Raw genomic sequence first — 14,908 nt, 5'->3', positions numbered from 1 at the left:
AGATTGGAAAATATATATACGGTATGTTATACAATAATTTTTAATATAATATACAAATATCAAAGCAATATATGTCTAGTGATAATTTGTATAAATATGTAAGAGTTTTATTTATTTGGTTATTGAAATGTGTACGTTTTTAAACACGTTAACCCTAGGAATAATTTGATTGCTTTTATGATATATTTGAGAAGTAAAACTTTTCTTTTTATGTTAATGTGTATTATTTGACGTTATTAGAAAACTTGATATTCTCTGGGTTAATGAAAAAAGTGCCAAACCAAGTATTTATTTGAAGTATTTACAACGTTGCAGGAGGATTAACAGTCAGATTTTATCTAGAAAGTTTAGTGCTTTTTACAATAATATTGCGTTTTCGTATATGTGTATATATATATATATACATATACGTAATTACTGTAGCACTAGATGTTTTTTATATTATATATACTCGTATATATATAATATAAAAAACAAATTGAAAAAATATTTTTAACACATTTTAAAGCGTGAGAAAATTTTTATGGCTGTTACAAGTACTTTCAATAAAAAAATGTACCTAAATAGCTTGTAAATGGCAGCATGTTTATTATGTTGTTAACGAGAGAACAAATACAGAAACTAACATCAATAAAGAATCTATGATAACAATATTCTTTCTATACACTTATTTTTCACGATAAAATAAAAATTGGCTCAACTACAACTTATTATTAGCCAATTTACGTACATCTGACTTTAAGTTTTTATTATTTCACTGTTTTACATCAATTATAAGCCTGTTGAACATGTGTCTCTTTCTCTAACATTGACAGAGTGTGAAAGGGTGAAACATGAATACATAATTCTATATTATATTATTTATTGTGTAGCTTGCACAAGAGCTTCTGCAACTTCAACCGCAATAGCCGCCTCAGCCTTGTCTTTCTCTGCTGTTGCTGAGGATAGCTGTTGCTGAGCTTTGCTAAGAATCTCTCTTGCTGCAGAGTTATCTAAGTCTTCTACTGGATGGGCTTCTTCTGCCAAAATCTAGACAATAGACAAATGACATGGTATGTTTTTGAATTTTATTATGTGTATTACTTTTTAAACTGATTTAATATAATGAGAGCTATTAGATACCTGTACACTGTTATCTTCATTTATGGTAACTGTACCAGATGAAACAAACACCTTCTTGGTTGTACCACCTTCTTCATACACTGTAACTACTCCAGGTTTCAATACAGCCAAGGTGGGTACATGCTTCGGTAGAATACCAAAGGAACCGGAGAAGGAGGGTACGTCAACTTGACGAATTGCAGCTTGGTCATAAAATACCTGATACACAAACAATACAAAGTAAATATCTGTGAAAAAATAGACTTTTTATACTTTTCTCAATATATTAAATAGTGTTTTATTATACCTGATTGGCACCGGCAAATGTAAATTTCATTTGATCACCTGCTGGAGCATCTGCATAAGTTCTTCTTTGATTGCGGACGCATCTCAAATACGGGCGTAAAGTGCGAGCGAGAGTGGCCATTTTTTGCTGAAAATAAATGATTTTATTCAGAAACACGTATTCTTCATATGACACTGGTAAGAGGTTGTTACATCACAAGTGTATGATGCACATATAACTAACCACTTTCTGACACTGAACAACAAAATGGAAAAAGTGAGCAGACATTTTCTCAGTTACTGACACTTTTTGTCTACGAATAATTTATTCGTACTTACCGTATAAATAATTATATTGTTATTAAAAATTTCAGATGTGTATTAAAGTCGTGCGAAGTGCAGGTGATTCTCTGCAATCATCTGCAACTCTGTAACTGAGTTATCGACCGTGCGTAAGAATGTGCGGACAACACCGAGATATAAGAAGTACAGAGTTTCTAATAAAGATGTCTCAATTAAGTGTTAGGCGACGGGGGCGCTGTTAATCTTCAGTACAGCATTAAAACATCGACTAGCAGTCCATAGCTTTATATGAACAAAGTTATGGCGCGCTCGCTGTAATTTGTCGGAAAGAAGACGATTTTTATTTTCAACAAATACAAGAAAGGTAAGAAAGGGTTACAATTCTTTCTCTTCTATAATGTGTAACAATTTGCATTTTTAACAATCAGTAATATTTTTAACAATCTTATACAAAAAAGATGGTGTTTTCTTTCGTATTATAAATTTACAAAAATATCGTGTTTTTTTTTTATGAAACATGCGTTTTGAGAGTTTTGTAAATATATTTAAAGTCAAAATATGTATGCATGTTTATTTAATTTTCTCTTTGGTCTCTTGTTGCCATTAGTAAACGACGTTCCAGCATCGCGAAGATGACATCGATTACGTCGAAGAAGTTGTGAAGATAGTTACTCTATATTTAAGAACTCGCTGGCTCTTCTTCAATCTCCGTCGATTTCGCTGCTTGAAGAAACGGAAAGTTCGCTCTTATCCAGATTATGCCTAGAATTTATGTGCCTCTCGAGATCCCGTCTCCTGACCAACACCTTACCGCAGACCCCGCACTTGTAAGGACTATCGTCCGTCGCGTGCAGTCTCACATGTTTGTTGAGATTACTGGGATCACCAAATCTACGCGCGCAAATTCTGCACTGTAGCGGCTTGTATCCGTTGTGCGTCCTTATGTGAATTCGCAGGCCGTACTTTCTCGAGTAGATCTTCCCGCAGAAGATGCACTTGTAACCCATGCCACACTTGCCCATATCGCTGGCGATTCTCTCGACGTCCGCGGGATCCATTCTCTCGAGATCCGGTCTCTCTGCGACCCAGTAAGGCCTCGAAGTTGAATGACGACTTATCAGACCGCTCCCGACGCGCGACTCGTAAGTCGACGGATTCGGTAAGATCTCCGGTAAGGGATACGTGGAGATCGGCGAGGGATTATTCGAGGACGGAGGTGACTTTTCGTTCGATGAACACGGCGAGTCGTTTCTCAGTGAACGATTGGTATCGCTTTTCGATACTGTGTGCGACGGGCTACCGACCGGCAGCATTAACGACCCGAAGACGGGCAGAGGATTTAGTTCGAACGTGAAATTTCGTCCCGGATATCGGTTAAGAAACAGACTCGACCTCGAAGAAACGATCTTGCTCGACAAGAGCGTCCAGATGTAACTGATGTCCATTCGACCGCAGTCCAATGCCAAGTGCAATTTCAAAGGATTCGGGTACTCGAAGGAGGTGTTGCAAATGTGACATCTGTACGATACTGAACCTACGATCATTCAACATTGGTAAGTGGATATTTTTTAATATATTCAATATTTTTAATAACCCATCTGTCTATGGATTTGTGATCATAATTTTTTTTTCTCTTATAAAAATCAAGTGCTTAATTCAAAATCGCAACTAACAAAAGTAAGTTTATTGCTTTCGAAAAAAGATTGCTACTTTACAGTAAAGCTCTTACCTTGAAAATTACAATTCACCGGTCTAATAAATGGGATATTTAATAACGTCAGAATACTGTCGTCGAACCACATCAACAACGGTTCTCCTGATAAAATATTTCTTGTTGTTTTTAATATAAGTCCCGCACCATCATTGAACATAAGTAGAACGTTGTGACTTTGACTGTCTGTGGCCAATGTGATAATTTTTAGCCAACAGCACGGATTTACATATTCTTTTGCAAAAAGTCGACCGCCAGCTTCAATAATCTCGACAATATTCTAAATAAACGTAAAAAAATATTATTATGCATAATTAGAAAGATTAGAAATTTTGATTAAAACAAAATATGTATCTTTTTATACTTTATATAGATGTGTGCTACGTACATTTCGAATTACCGATGTATTTCTTTGAGATAATACATTCACGTTGATAATTTCTGTGGTAGAATTTTCGTGAAGAATTCCAGCAGCTTGAACGACCGGTTTGTCCAAACTAAAACTTGATCTAGATAAGTTGATGAATGTTTGGGACAAACATCTTTCTAATCTTCTGTCTGTTGTTTCATTTTCTGGAATTAGAGGATACATTACTGGGCTAGTTTTCTCAGCATTCATATCTCTCGTCAAAAGGTCCGCACTATGTAGTTATCACAAAAAAATTTTTTTCTCACTGACAACGTCAACAATAACGTTGTTAAGTTACACTCTACAAAGAATTTGAAGAAAAATGTGCATTTTATTTTCACGACGTAAAAGTTTGTGAAGGTGCATCTCAACGTGTTGATCACATTACAGAGTTGAGATGTCAACTAACATAGAGATGCACTTCCTGGAGGCTATAAATATGTCCTGCGCGGGAGGAGGAGCCACATTTTGGCGCGGCTGTTGTGCTCTCCCCTCTATTCTTTCTTATCTGAGATATGTGTGTAATTGTAGTGAAGAACTGGCGGGTCCTTCGATGCTGGCGAGCTATCGTTGGCGCAACTCTACAGAATGGGAGGAGCTAATTGGTCATGGGATGGTTTTTGGAGATTACCGCAGCAAGTACTACCCTTTGATTTATGTTGTACTATATATAATACATCAATTAAGGAAGTTTGTATGTTTAAATAAAAAGTTACCAACATGGAACAAAAATCTCATCAGATATTCATTAGACGTCCGCAGTTATGTGCTGTATCTAAACGTGGGATTTCTGTAAATTTTTGTCCTGTGTGTAAGCAGAGACTCTACAAAACTTTAAAACATCAAATGCTGAAGAACTGAAAGAATAAATAACAATCTTAAGAAAGAAAAATATATTTAATTACACATGTTATAACAATTGAAACAAAACAAATCAAAGTGTTGTATTTGATTCGATCGCGATCAGTTTAGATAGCGGTCGGTTTTTGCTCGTTTAATTGCATTTAAATTACGAAGATTTGACTAAGTTTTACGTCTGAAGTCATACTCGCATATATATATATATATATATATATTGTATCATTGTAAAATGTGATTTCTGCAATTCTGACGAAGACGCAGATTGGCAGGAGCGGACTTTTAGTACGCTCGATGGGGCTATAAAAGCTTCATGTGAAAGGACATTGTTTGACTCAGCTGCGTCTCACTACCCATCTCTGTACGATGGAATACGAAAGAGGGAGGGATCGGTCGAAAGGTGCATCTGAATCAACGGTTGATTAGGAAATTAAGTGGTTTATTCTTCTATGTTGATCGTGTAGGCGCGATATCGTTCGGATTTGCCTAATCTCGATGCACCCAGCACGCTCCTGCGTTATCTTGCCTCAGGTCTATAAGTGTCTCTCTCTTTTTATGTGCGAGCAATAGATGATCTTCATAAAGTGTATACATTTCATCGAACATGACATATTTCTGTTTAGTTTTGACGACAAAAGTTTATATTCATATGATAAACATTGCGCGTAATTGAACACAATGAAATATCACGTGACATATTTTCTTTTTTTTTTTTTTGTAAATGTGGACAAACAATTAATTTTAACAATTTACTTAATTTATTTTTCACATTTATATTTATTTTCTACACTTGTAGACGAATATCTGCTTTAGATATAATAGACGCATCTAAAAACCGCACGTATCTTGCTAGTGCCTGGTCAGAAACCAGAAGAAAGGTACGGTCCGTTCAGGTTGCGCTTCCATGGGTGACGTGATTCATCCGCGTGTACGATGTCGGAGCAGGGAATGACACGAGTGTTCACAAGCCGCACCATCCCTTGCACCAACCCCTCTCCTGGTCGGAAACTCGAGCACGAGTGTTTCACCGTATCCCCTAAATGTGCGCGGCAAGTGTTTCAGCCCCTTGCACGGTTTCGCGGACAGCAAGCAGCACGGAAGACTGTCCGTCAAGGTGTATCGGAAAAATCGTTTTCTTTAGGGAGAGAAACGCACGAAGTGAATGGTGCAAAATTTATTACCGCAGTTTATATAATGTTACACGCAATGTTGATTAATTTATTAGGTATCGCGGATTCATTACGCGATTGTATTACGCGAGTATAAAATAATTTAATTATTTGCATGTAGATTTAAATAATTTTTATTTTTTTTTTTTATTAATAATTGTTTTTCTTATCAATAATTTTCTCTGACATATAATATTGTGCAATATTGGCGACAATATACCTGTCTTTCTCGCAGATTATTGATAAATTTCGTTTGTCGCCCGCATCGCGGCCGAGGGTTGTGCTCTCCCTCTCTTTCTTCTTTCTCTAAAATCAGGGTGCAATTCAGTACAACCGCGATGCCAGCAAGCGAGCAAGTGTTCCGCCGTGACCAATGAGCCCCTTGCACGCATGTGTGCGCTTCCCAATGCGATATTAATATCGCGATTATCATCTACGTATTATCGCTGCACCCTCGTGGATGGCATGCTCAAAATAAACCGGCGCGGAAGCACCCTCTACGGTCTTGTACTCGCGTACCAAACCGCGCACCAAGTACCCGGTGATGGTGCGCGAAGAGACGCTGGTGCGTCTCGGACTAGCATTACTACTACGTAATGCGACAGGAAGGTTCAGGCATGAGTTTCATATTCGCACATATTTACGGAAAATGAAAAAATTTGGTTTTAATTATTTAAAAGAGATCATTTGTACACTGTGTAGATATAAAAACCCATAATTTAGAAAAAAAACTTTTCTGAAAATTATTACAGAATGACAACTGCAGTTAATGTAATATTGCAATCGCGCTTTATTATGAACCTTCTATATCATATCGTCATTATCGACAAGTATATTTTGCATACATTTAAAAGTGCATGACCACGATGCGCACGTGTCGAATTGTTCGGTGGCGAGAGATGTGCGCGGACTTGGACCCTTTTACGACGCGGAGACGGAACCAATCTTATTGTTTCGCGTCCCTTTATCGAAATTCTGAGTTATGGTCGCCTTTGCGGGGAGATGGATATAAAAATGATTCGTCTCGGTTCTGCAAGTGTCAAAAGTTTCTCCCCAATGCTACCTCACAAACAAGACGATGGCTTATGTATTATTAATATTCGCTGCAAATTGCGCTCTGCTGGATACGCGCAAATGTTTTTCCGATTTTCGTTAATTTGTTCTTATAGTTTTTTAACGGCTTGTTACATTTGCGCGTATCACAAGATATTAAAACTGTAATTACATAACGACGTGAAATATTTAAACACGCATTAATTTAAATTTGTGTGATGCATTTCTAAACAGTTGCAAATATCTGCGCGTGACGTTCTACGCGAGAGAAGTCAAAGTGCACTTCCGCTGTTCACGTGCCACGTCGACATATTGCTCGTGTCCCGCAGAAACGAGTGGCATGTAACATGACACGTGACCGCCGAATACCCTACAAACCCATTCTCTCATCCCCGATCATACGCTCCGCGTTTAAGGCAGTATTTAACCATTAGGAACTATTTACTTGATTTTAAGAGTCAATCCAATCCACGATTGTTCACGGGCAAATATTAAAATACGACAGTCTCGTTTTCACTGAGTCGAACATTCAGCGGATAAATGCGTGCACAAATGGTGTGATTTTAGAATTGTATAAAAACAATTATACAATTTACAAATACATGACACGTTACTGAATAAAAATATTTATCTGTCATTTGTATACAGGCCGAACTTATTAAATAGTAAAAACATTTATTTACAAAATGTGAATTAAAAGACTAGGACTGATATCATTCACGAGAGAGAGCGCGTGAATTTTTACCTTACCACTCAATTTTGCGGAGCAGAAGTTCGAACAGATTAGCACATGTTACACGAATTCGCAGGGAGAGAAAGAGAGAGAGAGAGAGAGAGAGAGAGAGGGAAAAATCACGTGGAGAGATGCAGGTGACACAGCTCACATGACGAAATAATGTCGGATCCCTCGGCGGCATGCCGGTTTCAATGAATTGGACATCTTTCGTCCCGCTTCGTCTCCCCTCACGCGGTGAAACTGCCCGCCTCCCCCGAAAAACACGACTCACTTGGCACACAAGTTTTGTGCATATAATGCCCGATACGCGAACGCACCCCCTGCTTAATTTAATCCAATACAATATGTCCCCTTCTCTCACCGTCGCGAGGGATGAGTTAAAGAGGGTGGGTGGCTTTTTAAAACTGTGCCGATCTCAATTCAGCGTGAAACCTCATCCTATTATGATTGATCTAATCCTGATTGGAGCGGACAGGTTTTTTACTTTCGCGGTGTACCGGCGGTCTAAATCCGCGTGTCGAGTGAATTCAAAAATAAATTTTCTCTTTAGTTTCCGAACGACACGAACGCTTCTATTAATTTTTATGCACAATATAAAAGTAATATGTAATATCGTGAAGAAATCGTCTTNTANNAANAAAAAAAAAAAAAAAAAAAAAGAAAAATACAAAATTACTTTAAAAAAGAAATGTTGTAAATGAAGCAAATGAGATTAATTGGTGGGTAGTAATGAAAAAAATCAAGATCACTTTACGTATCAAACTCCTTTATTTTTTTTATTTGATATATACTAGTTTTATTTAAATATCTTTTCCGCTGGCTAAGAAAAAAAAAGAGTAAACCACAAAATTATATCTTAGAACGTAATCGGCTTCTTAATCTATCTTGAAAGCATTGTGCTGCGTTACATATTTCCCAAGTCAGTCTGAACTGTAGACAAAAATTAAGTTGTTAGCATCGGATATACGTTTCAAGGGTAACGCATTAAACGTATGCTATTGCATAAAAAAAATAGACGTCAAAGTTTGACAATAATTTTATATTGCCGCGCACAATTGACTTCGAGAATCGATAATTAATTTCTGATGATTTTTTTTCTCGATCTTTCGGTGGTTACTGTTTGCAATAGGGATCACGAGCGCGCTGCGGTGACCTGTCATAGGGTGCAAGCGGAGGAGATGGATTTGTTGTACACAGCTGTGTACACTGCTTAATGTAGACGGCATCGAGCTTGGAAATTGCTTTTGTGCTGGTTAAAGTGAATCCTTAAATCCGAAAGCTAACAATATTTTGCTCGTTTTTGGATGAAGCTCGTCATCAACGTTCACGTAGACTCGCGCGATAATGAAAATTATCAACAGATTGTGTGAATATCGCCTCCGCTTGTACTTCTTTGATTTCGTCATCTATAATTCTGCTTCAATTTAAAGCGTTGAGCAAATTTTCGAAATTTGATTTTTAATTTAAACACAAAATTAAAATTTTTGTTTAAATGCTATATGTGAAATATAAACGCGACACGTACCGAATGTTGTGTTTATCCCGCTAAATCAGTTTCTTCCATCGAGTTGAAAGCACCATTTTCTTCCATCGCGGGTGTTTCGTAGTTCACGAAATCGCTGTCGGTTGCACCACCTTCCAATGTAGCTTCGCTCATTAGTCTCCTCTCCCGTAAAAGATCGTATTCCTCACCGAGCTGTCTGTACGTTTGTGCGCGATTCTCCAAGATCTCTCTGATTATTTCTGAAAAAATTTATATATTTCGCGAAAAATGTCGCGAGATGAAAATTTTTCGCTTTCGATTTAGCTTCTTTTCAACTTGAAACTCACCCATCAACAATTCTCTGCTCTCGATCATGTTACCCATTTCTTTCTTGACCTCCTTCATCAGCCACGGCATGAAACCTTCCTCGACATCTGAAACAAATTGACGTTCGCATGCGCGTGTTAGCGCTAATTCGCATCGCGAAGAGATGAAAAGTGAGATGAAATGCAGGGGCGGAACAAAAAAACTCAATATTTTTACGGTAGAATCGCAAAATAAAGAGAAATTAAGGAAACCTTTATGGTTAACAAATTCAGAAAAAGTAGTCAGTGTTTCTCTTGCGAGCTCACGAACCGGCCTTGATTTCGTCCAGTATAAAACCGGACATCTTCAAGCTCTCGAGAATCGCGGGCAAAAGCTCGGCGATGTATCCCGTCAACAATACCGCCGCCGCGACTCGTTCCTCGGCTTCCTTCTGAGCCCTCATCTCTTCCTCTTGTTGTTTCAGGCGTAGCTCCTGGAGAAAGGGATTTTTTTTTTTTTTTTTACGCGTTTTCATGCTCGCGCGAGGCGCGTATCTATTTATAATGAAATGTGAACGAGAAAAATAGGTGACAAGAGCTCTATCGGAAAGACGCTCACATCAGAAATAATCAAGATGCGAACGGAAGATTGAATACCTTCTCTTCTCTGCGTCGCCTATCTTCTTCTGCCAGTCGTTTCTCCTCAGCTTCCTCGGCGGCGCGTAATTCGAGGAATCGTCTTTGCTGCGCCTTGAGCGCGGCGATTTCCTCCTCCTCTAGAACTTCGATCAAGGCCTGTTCGATGGTTTTGCCGACCAGCACGTCGAGAATCGGTTGAACCTCGGTGTCGTAGTCGAAGAGCTTGAAAGCGTGATATTGTACATAACAAAATTGGTTACACAAATATTCACGTGTAATACAATTTTTAGTGCGATTAGCGCGTACTTCGCCGGGTTCGATTTGAGTGCCACAGTCGCGACCAACCTTCTCCGAATAATACACTGGTGTTACCGGTTTCTCCATGAACTGCTCGGTTTGTGTGCCTACTTCGAACTCGTCCGGTTTCTCCGTCAGCTTGAATATATATGATCAGGGAAATTTATATTCTTCTTCTAATATTCTTTAAAAATAATCATTTGTTATATATATATATATAACAAATAATAAGATTTTATAATTAACCTCTTCAAGATAAAGTTCGGTTTGCACCGGTTCGTGTTTTCTGCCGGGAACCGGAGGTGGCGAACCCGTTCTCATGACGAGTGCTTTGGAAGTCTGCAGTTGAGCACGTTTCCTCGCCAAATGTCTTCGTCTCGCTTCCGCCTGCCTAGCTGCTATCGATTGTTCCCCATCGATCTGGATGAACAGAGATTCCGTGAAAGAAGATACGAACTTTTCGTCCTGAAAAAAGATCAATACTTACGACAGTGGAAACGCAAGTGGGCGCACTTTCGCGAGCCACGCGTCGATCAAACATCATCTTTCCGAAAGGAACCGACTGATCGCTGCAAAAAATAAAAAAAAGAGTCGATTTAAATCAAAATTCGTTTATTATCGGTGATGCGCTAAAGAAATTCGAGAAAAGCTCAGCTGAGCTCAACATGCTGAGTAATAAATTGCGAGACCCGTCGTTCTTGGGCAAACATCGGCAAACTTTATATTACCAAGGATTTTTCTTTGAATTGCAATACGTATACCGTACGCGCAAAGTTTTGCTTAAAAAAATATGCATTGTTTAGAATACTTCAGACAAAACGGTTTAAAAAAAGTTAAAAATTACGCCCCACACTATATGCGGTAGATTTCAACGTGGAAATAAATGATTTTTTTTTACATAATCTGTTATTAAAAATTATGTTCACGATAGATACACTTGCTCGCTCGCACTTAATGAAGCATTCGTTTTGATCGCGTAGCAACATCACAACAATAGTAATGTCTACGACCCTACCGCACGCTAATGCATTTGATAATGATCACGACAACGTCCATCGCGGGTGCAATAAAACGTTTACGGCTTTCACGTGCAGAATCCATCACTTTTGTCTATAATGTATTTACAGAAGCCGCTAGACGCTTTTGCGAAGTTTACTGATTGATTTTTTTTTCGCTCCACATTGAATAAAACTTACACATAATTGCTACATTTTGTTAAATTCGCTTATGTAATAACAGTTGTGTAAAAAAAAAAAGGATCTGTCTAGTGGAAAAATTGCGAGTAAAAATTTTTTTATTATTCGAAAAAGTCAGCGCCAATCGCGTTTTTGTTCGGGGGGAACATTCAAGAGAGCGTGGATGCGCCAGGAACGACGACGGCCTTTCGGGTGCGACCGCACGCAATAAATCGGACCAACGGGAAGAAAACAAGCGGAACGGAAAGCAGCTGCTATCAACTAAAAAGACCAGTGATAAGTGTGGTGCCACTTGTAAGGTGTTTTCGTTACCCGCGGAGGCTCGGCAGCATATTCATCATGCCCTCGATCGGTTCCAACTTTTTCGGTAAGGCGCGCGGCGCCTGCGGGAATCTGCTAGAAAAACAATTCCCGCTCTTCTTATACGCTCTTTTCCTCCTCTCGAAGTGTCGTTTTTCTTTTTTTCATCTTTTTTTAATCGAACTCGTCGTAGATGATCGATTTTTTGTTTTTAGAAACATCGTTTCTCTCTCTCTCTCTCTAAAAATTTTCTCGAATTATCGAAGTTTGAAACCGCATTGAAAAACATGAAATTTCTGAACAAAGATGTATTTACTTAAAAAGTGTTTCCTAATATGGAATAATCTACATCGGTTCTCCTAGAAATTCGCACCTCTGACTATAAGTGCCGCTTGCGCATCGAATGTGTGTGACTCCGTTTTCTTTATCTTTTATAGATTCGTATCTTTGTCTGTTTCTGTACCTATACAGTGAAATATAATTCGCAAGAACACACACGCGCGGATGCGTAGGCGGCTTAAGGCGACGATACCGCAGTGTCAATTGGACAGCGAGGGTGACGGGTTCGTCTTTACATAACGCGTGCTACGTCACCAATAATAGACGTCACTTACGCCGGCTCGCACCTCCTGAACCTTCTCGCACGCTCGTCCAAGGTCGAGGTACTGGCGAGAGTAGTGGCGTTCATCATGCCGAGGGAAAAGTCCACGGTAGCCTTGAGAGCGGCCGGGCATCGGGCGTTGTGACTGCTGTGACGTACTTCCGGCCTCTTGGCCAGCGATATTAACGGCTTGAACTTGTTCTTCAGAGGGCATCCGTCCGTCGCCGCCGTCTCTTCATCGTTTCCACTGGTGGGCGCTATGCCGAGCAGGGCCGCCACTTCCGGCGGCGGCATTAGAAATTCCCCTGTCTTCACGGTCGTGATAAACGGCTTTTTCTGCGAAATCGATTTCTTGGGCGACCTGCGGCCTTGCTCGGCCTGCTCCTGGATCTTTCGCAGTTTCGCATTCAACACTTCGTTGAAGTCCTCCGTTGACATAATGATACTGGACTTGGCCGTAGGTGGTCTCTCCTCAACGTCCAGGCTGTCCTGGCTCTTGCTCTGGTGTTTCTTTCGTATTGTCAACGGATTGACCTGATTCGATTGTAGACTGGCCAGGACCAGGTGCTCGTTCGACTTGCTGATGCGTCTGCGATTGCAGAAATCTTCGTTTTTCATTGTGTTCTTCATGTTTTTCATGGCGAGCCGCAGTGGGTTTATCTCCTCGTACTCATTGACGTTTAAAAGCGGCAGACTCGAGTCCAGACCGTCCTTCTGCAAAATCGCAAAGGCCGGAGGATCCTTCATCTCGTGCTCAAAAGATCCCGCCTCCGTCGACGGCGCCAGAGCCGAAATACCAGCGGGCATCCTTCCGCTTTCTTCAGACGTTCGATTTCGCGACGACGGGCATGGCAAGACGATCGAAGATGATGATCACGCTCGGGTGACGTGTTTAACTTTTCAAGCGTGGTTTTCCTTTAAAATTCAACGATTGCATTTTTTTTTTTTTTATTCGAGCAATTTCACTCGTCATTTATGTTACGCAGAGAAAAGAAAGAATCACATTTGCAAAATATCAGAAAAAGCGATTAGAGTCTATTGATCGCTCATGGATCACATACGTGTATCCTCGAAATGTGAGAAAACAAAGTTGCTGAAACGCGATCGTGACGCTCGTAATTATCCCTTTAATTATTCACCGATAATTCGTCACGAGATCTAGCTTGTCTAATTATCGAGCAGCTATTATCGCGATATAACAACTAAAAAATTAATCGACACGTGATACTCATCGTAAAAAGACTGGTAGATTTTTTATTGTACTGACGAAATAATATGCAATATAAAATATGAAGATCCGTTACATATGAACTTTTAAATAATTTAATTCATCAATTATTTCTTTCTGCGAAAGAGCAATTATCATCTCTACATATGTACAATCTCTAATTGGTGTTTATAAACAGATGAGAAACTCTACGCAAACTGTCGCGGTTTCGTTGCTACCGAATAAACATAGAAATTATTTTCACGTGTCTTCAGTTTACATGCAAGTTCTAATTCTTTTCGAAGTTGTTATCAACCTTCAATCGCCGTTAAATCGGCTTAAATACGTACTGTGCGAAACTGGCGCCAAACCGGTGGTTTTGCTAGCCGCGTACAATCGAGGAAAGAAAACGTCGTACGCTGTGAGCAGCCGCGACATTACTGACTGGGGTTAGTCGAGAGATGGACAATGTCCTTAGAATCGACCGCTATAGACCGCAGTCAAGTTGCACATATATTCTCTCGCCCTGCTGCCGGCCACTCAATAACGTTGACCACCGTGGACGTTGCGCATGCTTAAGTCCAGAGGGTGGAAATATAGCCAGGCTTCGCGCCCGCCGTGTGCGCGTTCTACGGGGAACCTCGTGTTCCGGGGGATTTCCAACCCCAGGCAACGTTTCAAGGTGAAACCGCACAATTTGATCATGACTATGTTGCGAAAGCTAAGAAGCCTATAGCTCGATTCACGCTTTTTGCTACAAAACGAATCTAGGAATCTATATGTTTTATTTTTAGCAACGTCAATGCGCACGTGTCGCTTGCTGCGTTCGAAGAGAAATTAGTATAAACTCAGACAACCTTGGTGTCTGGGAGGTTTGTTAGATACTCTTTCCGCTCGCGGAATTATATAGGTAGCTGTGCTCCGATTTGTAAGAGAAACAAGGTGGGCTGTTTGTCGAATGTGAGTGCACGCGATGCGGTGGAAAATGAATTAACAAGATGAGTAAGGGATTTTGTGTAATGCCACACCACTTATGCAACTGGCGCGCATGAAAATTCAGATTGGGGGGAGGGAGTATTAATCAGATCTAACACATGAATATGGATCGCGTTTCTATGGACATAATAATACACGCGTCTTATACGTATTTACAATTATACTAAATTGTATAACGATTCACATAATGCGCGTCGCGCACATTGTGATAGAAATTAAATGTCTTTTGGTAATTAAAGGGAGAGAAGTCTACAACTTC

General features: G+C 39.7%; 3 protein-coding genes across 4 annotated transcripts; all 3 read right to left on the bottom strand.

The window, feature by feature from the left end:
* Positions 1 to 564: 564 nt before the first annotated feature.
* LOC109853757 (ATP synthase subunit delta, mitochondrial) lies at positions 565 to 1,825 on the bottom strand. 2 transcript variants are annotated; one of them, XM_020426152.1, is made up of 4 exons: positions 1,726 to 1,825; positions 1,409 to 1,534; positions 1,123 to 1,320; positions 565 to 1,029 (listed from the first exon to the last, which is right to left on the bottom strand). In XM_020426152.1, exons 2-4 carry the CDS (start codon positions 1,526 to 1,528, stop codon positions 862 to 864), a joined length of 486 nt encoding a protein of 161 aa, XP_020281741.1. In that variant the 5' UTR covers positions 1,529 to 1,534; positions 1,726 to 1,825; the 3' UTR covers positions 565 to 861. The 2 variants fall into 2 exon arrangements, with proteins under 2 accessions (XP_020281741.1, XP_020281740.1); XM_020426151.1 differs by lacking the exon at positions 1,726 to 1,825 and adding an exon at positions 1,631 to 1,680.
* A 565-nt stretch (positions 1,826 to 2,390) lies between these two features.
* On the bottom strand, positions 2,391 to 3,992 carry LOC109853780 (zinc finger protein Xfin). The gene is made up of 3 exons (XM_020426183.1): positions 3,801 to 3,992; positions 3,419 to 3,680; positions 2,391 to 3,223 (listed from the first exon to the last, which is right to left on the bottom strand). Exons 1-3 carry the CDS (start codon positions 3,990 to 3,992, stop codon positions 2,391 to 2,393), a joined length of 1,287 nt encoding a protein of 428 aa, XP_020281772.1.
* Positions 3,993 to 8,445: 4,453 nt separating this feature from the next.
* Positions 8,446 to 14,082, bottom strand: LOC109853755 (radial spoke head protein 3 homolog). Its single transcript, XM_020426146.1, has 10 exons — positions 14,004 to 14,082; positions 12,460 to 13,361; positions 10,837 to 10,918; positions 10,596 to 10,769; positions 10,359 to 10,487; positions 10,071 to 10,274; positions 9,745 to 9,907; positions 9,456 to 9,542; positions 9,151 to 9,368; positions 8,446 to 8,555 (listed from the first exon to the last, which is right to left on the bottom strand). The coding sequence occupies exons 2-9, from the start codon at positions 13,251 to 13,253 to the stop codon at positions 9,163 to 9,165; spliced, it is 1,839 nt and encodes a 612-aa protein (XP_020281735.1). The 5' UTR covers positions 13,254 to 13,361; positions 14,004 to 14,082; the 3' UTR covers positions 8,446 to 8,555; positions 9,151 to 9,162.
* Positions 14,083 to 14,908: the final 826 nt, after the last annotated feature.

This window comes from Pseudomyrmex gracilis, unplaced genomic scaffold, assembly GCF_002006095.1.
Source record: "Pseudomyrmex gracilis isolate BER0280 unplaced genomic scaffold, ASM200609v1 scaffold_54, whole genome shotgun sequence".
NCBI classification, from domain to species: Eukaryota; Metazoa; Arthropoda; class Insecta; order Hymenoptera; family Formicidae; genus Pseudomyrmex; species Pseudomyrmex gracilis.
This window is presented reverse-complemented; position numbering and strand designations above follow the sequence as displayed.

Coding starts and splice junctions, on each gene's coding strand:
- LOC109853757 (XM_020426151.1), bottom strand. CDS start 1,675: ATGTCTGCTCACTTTTTCCATTTTGTTGTTCAGTGTCAGAAAGTG. Junction 1,321..1,408: donor CATTTGCCGGTGCCAATCAG/GTATAATAAAAC, acceptor TTTGTGTATCAG/GTATTTTATGACCAAGCTGC. Junction 1,030..1,122: donor ATGAAGATAACAGTGTACAG/GTATCTAATAGC, acceptor TCTATTGTCTAG/ATTTTGGCAGAAGAAGCCCA.
- LOC109853780 (XM_020426183.1), bottom strand. CDS start 3,992: ATGTATCCTCTAATTCCAGAAAATGAAACAACAGACAGAAGATTAGAA. Junction 3,681..3,800: donor TATCTCAAAGAAATACATCG/GTAATTCGAAAT, acceptor ACGTTTATTTAG/AATATTGTCGAGATTATTGA. Junction 3,224..3,418: donor GGTGAATTGTAATTTTCAAG/GTAAGAGCTTTA, acceptor GAATGATCGTAG/GTTCAGTATCGTACAGATGT.
- LOC109853755 (XM_020426146.1), bottom strand. CDS start 13,253: ATGCCCGCTGGTATTTCGGCTCTGGCGCCGTCGACGGAGGCGGGATCT. Junction 10,770..10,836: donor CCACTTGCGTTTCCACTGTC/GTAAGTATTGAT, acceptor CTGTTCATCCAG/ATCGATGGGGAACAATCGAT. Junction 9,369..9,455: donor GAGCAGAGAATTGTTGATGG/GTGAGTTTCAAG, acceptor AAATTTTTTCAG/AAATAATCAGAGAGATCTTG.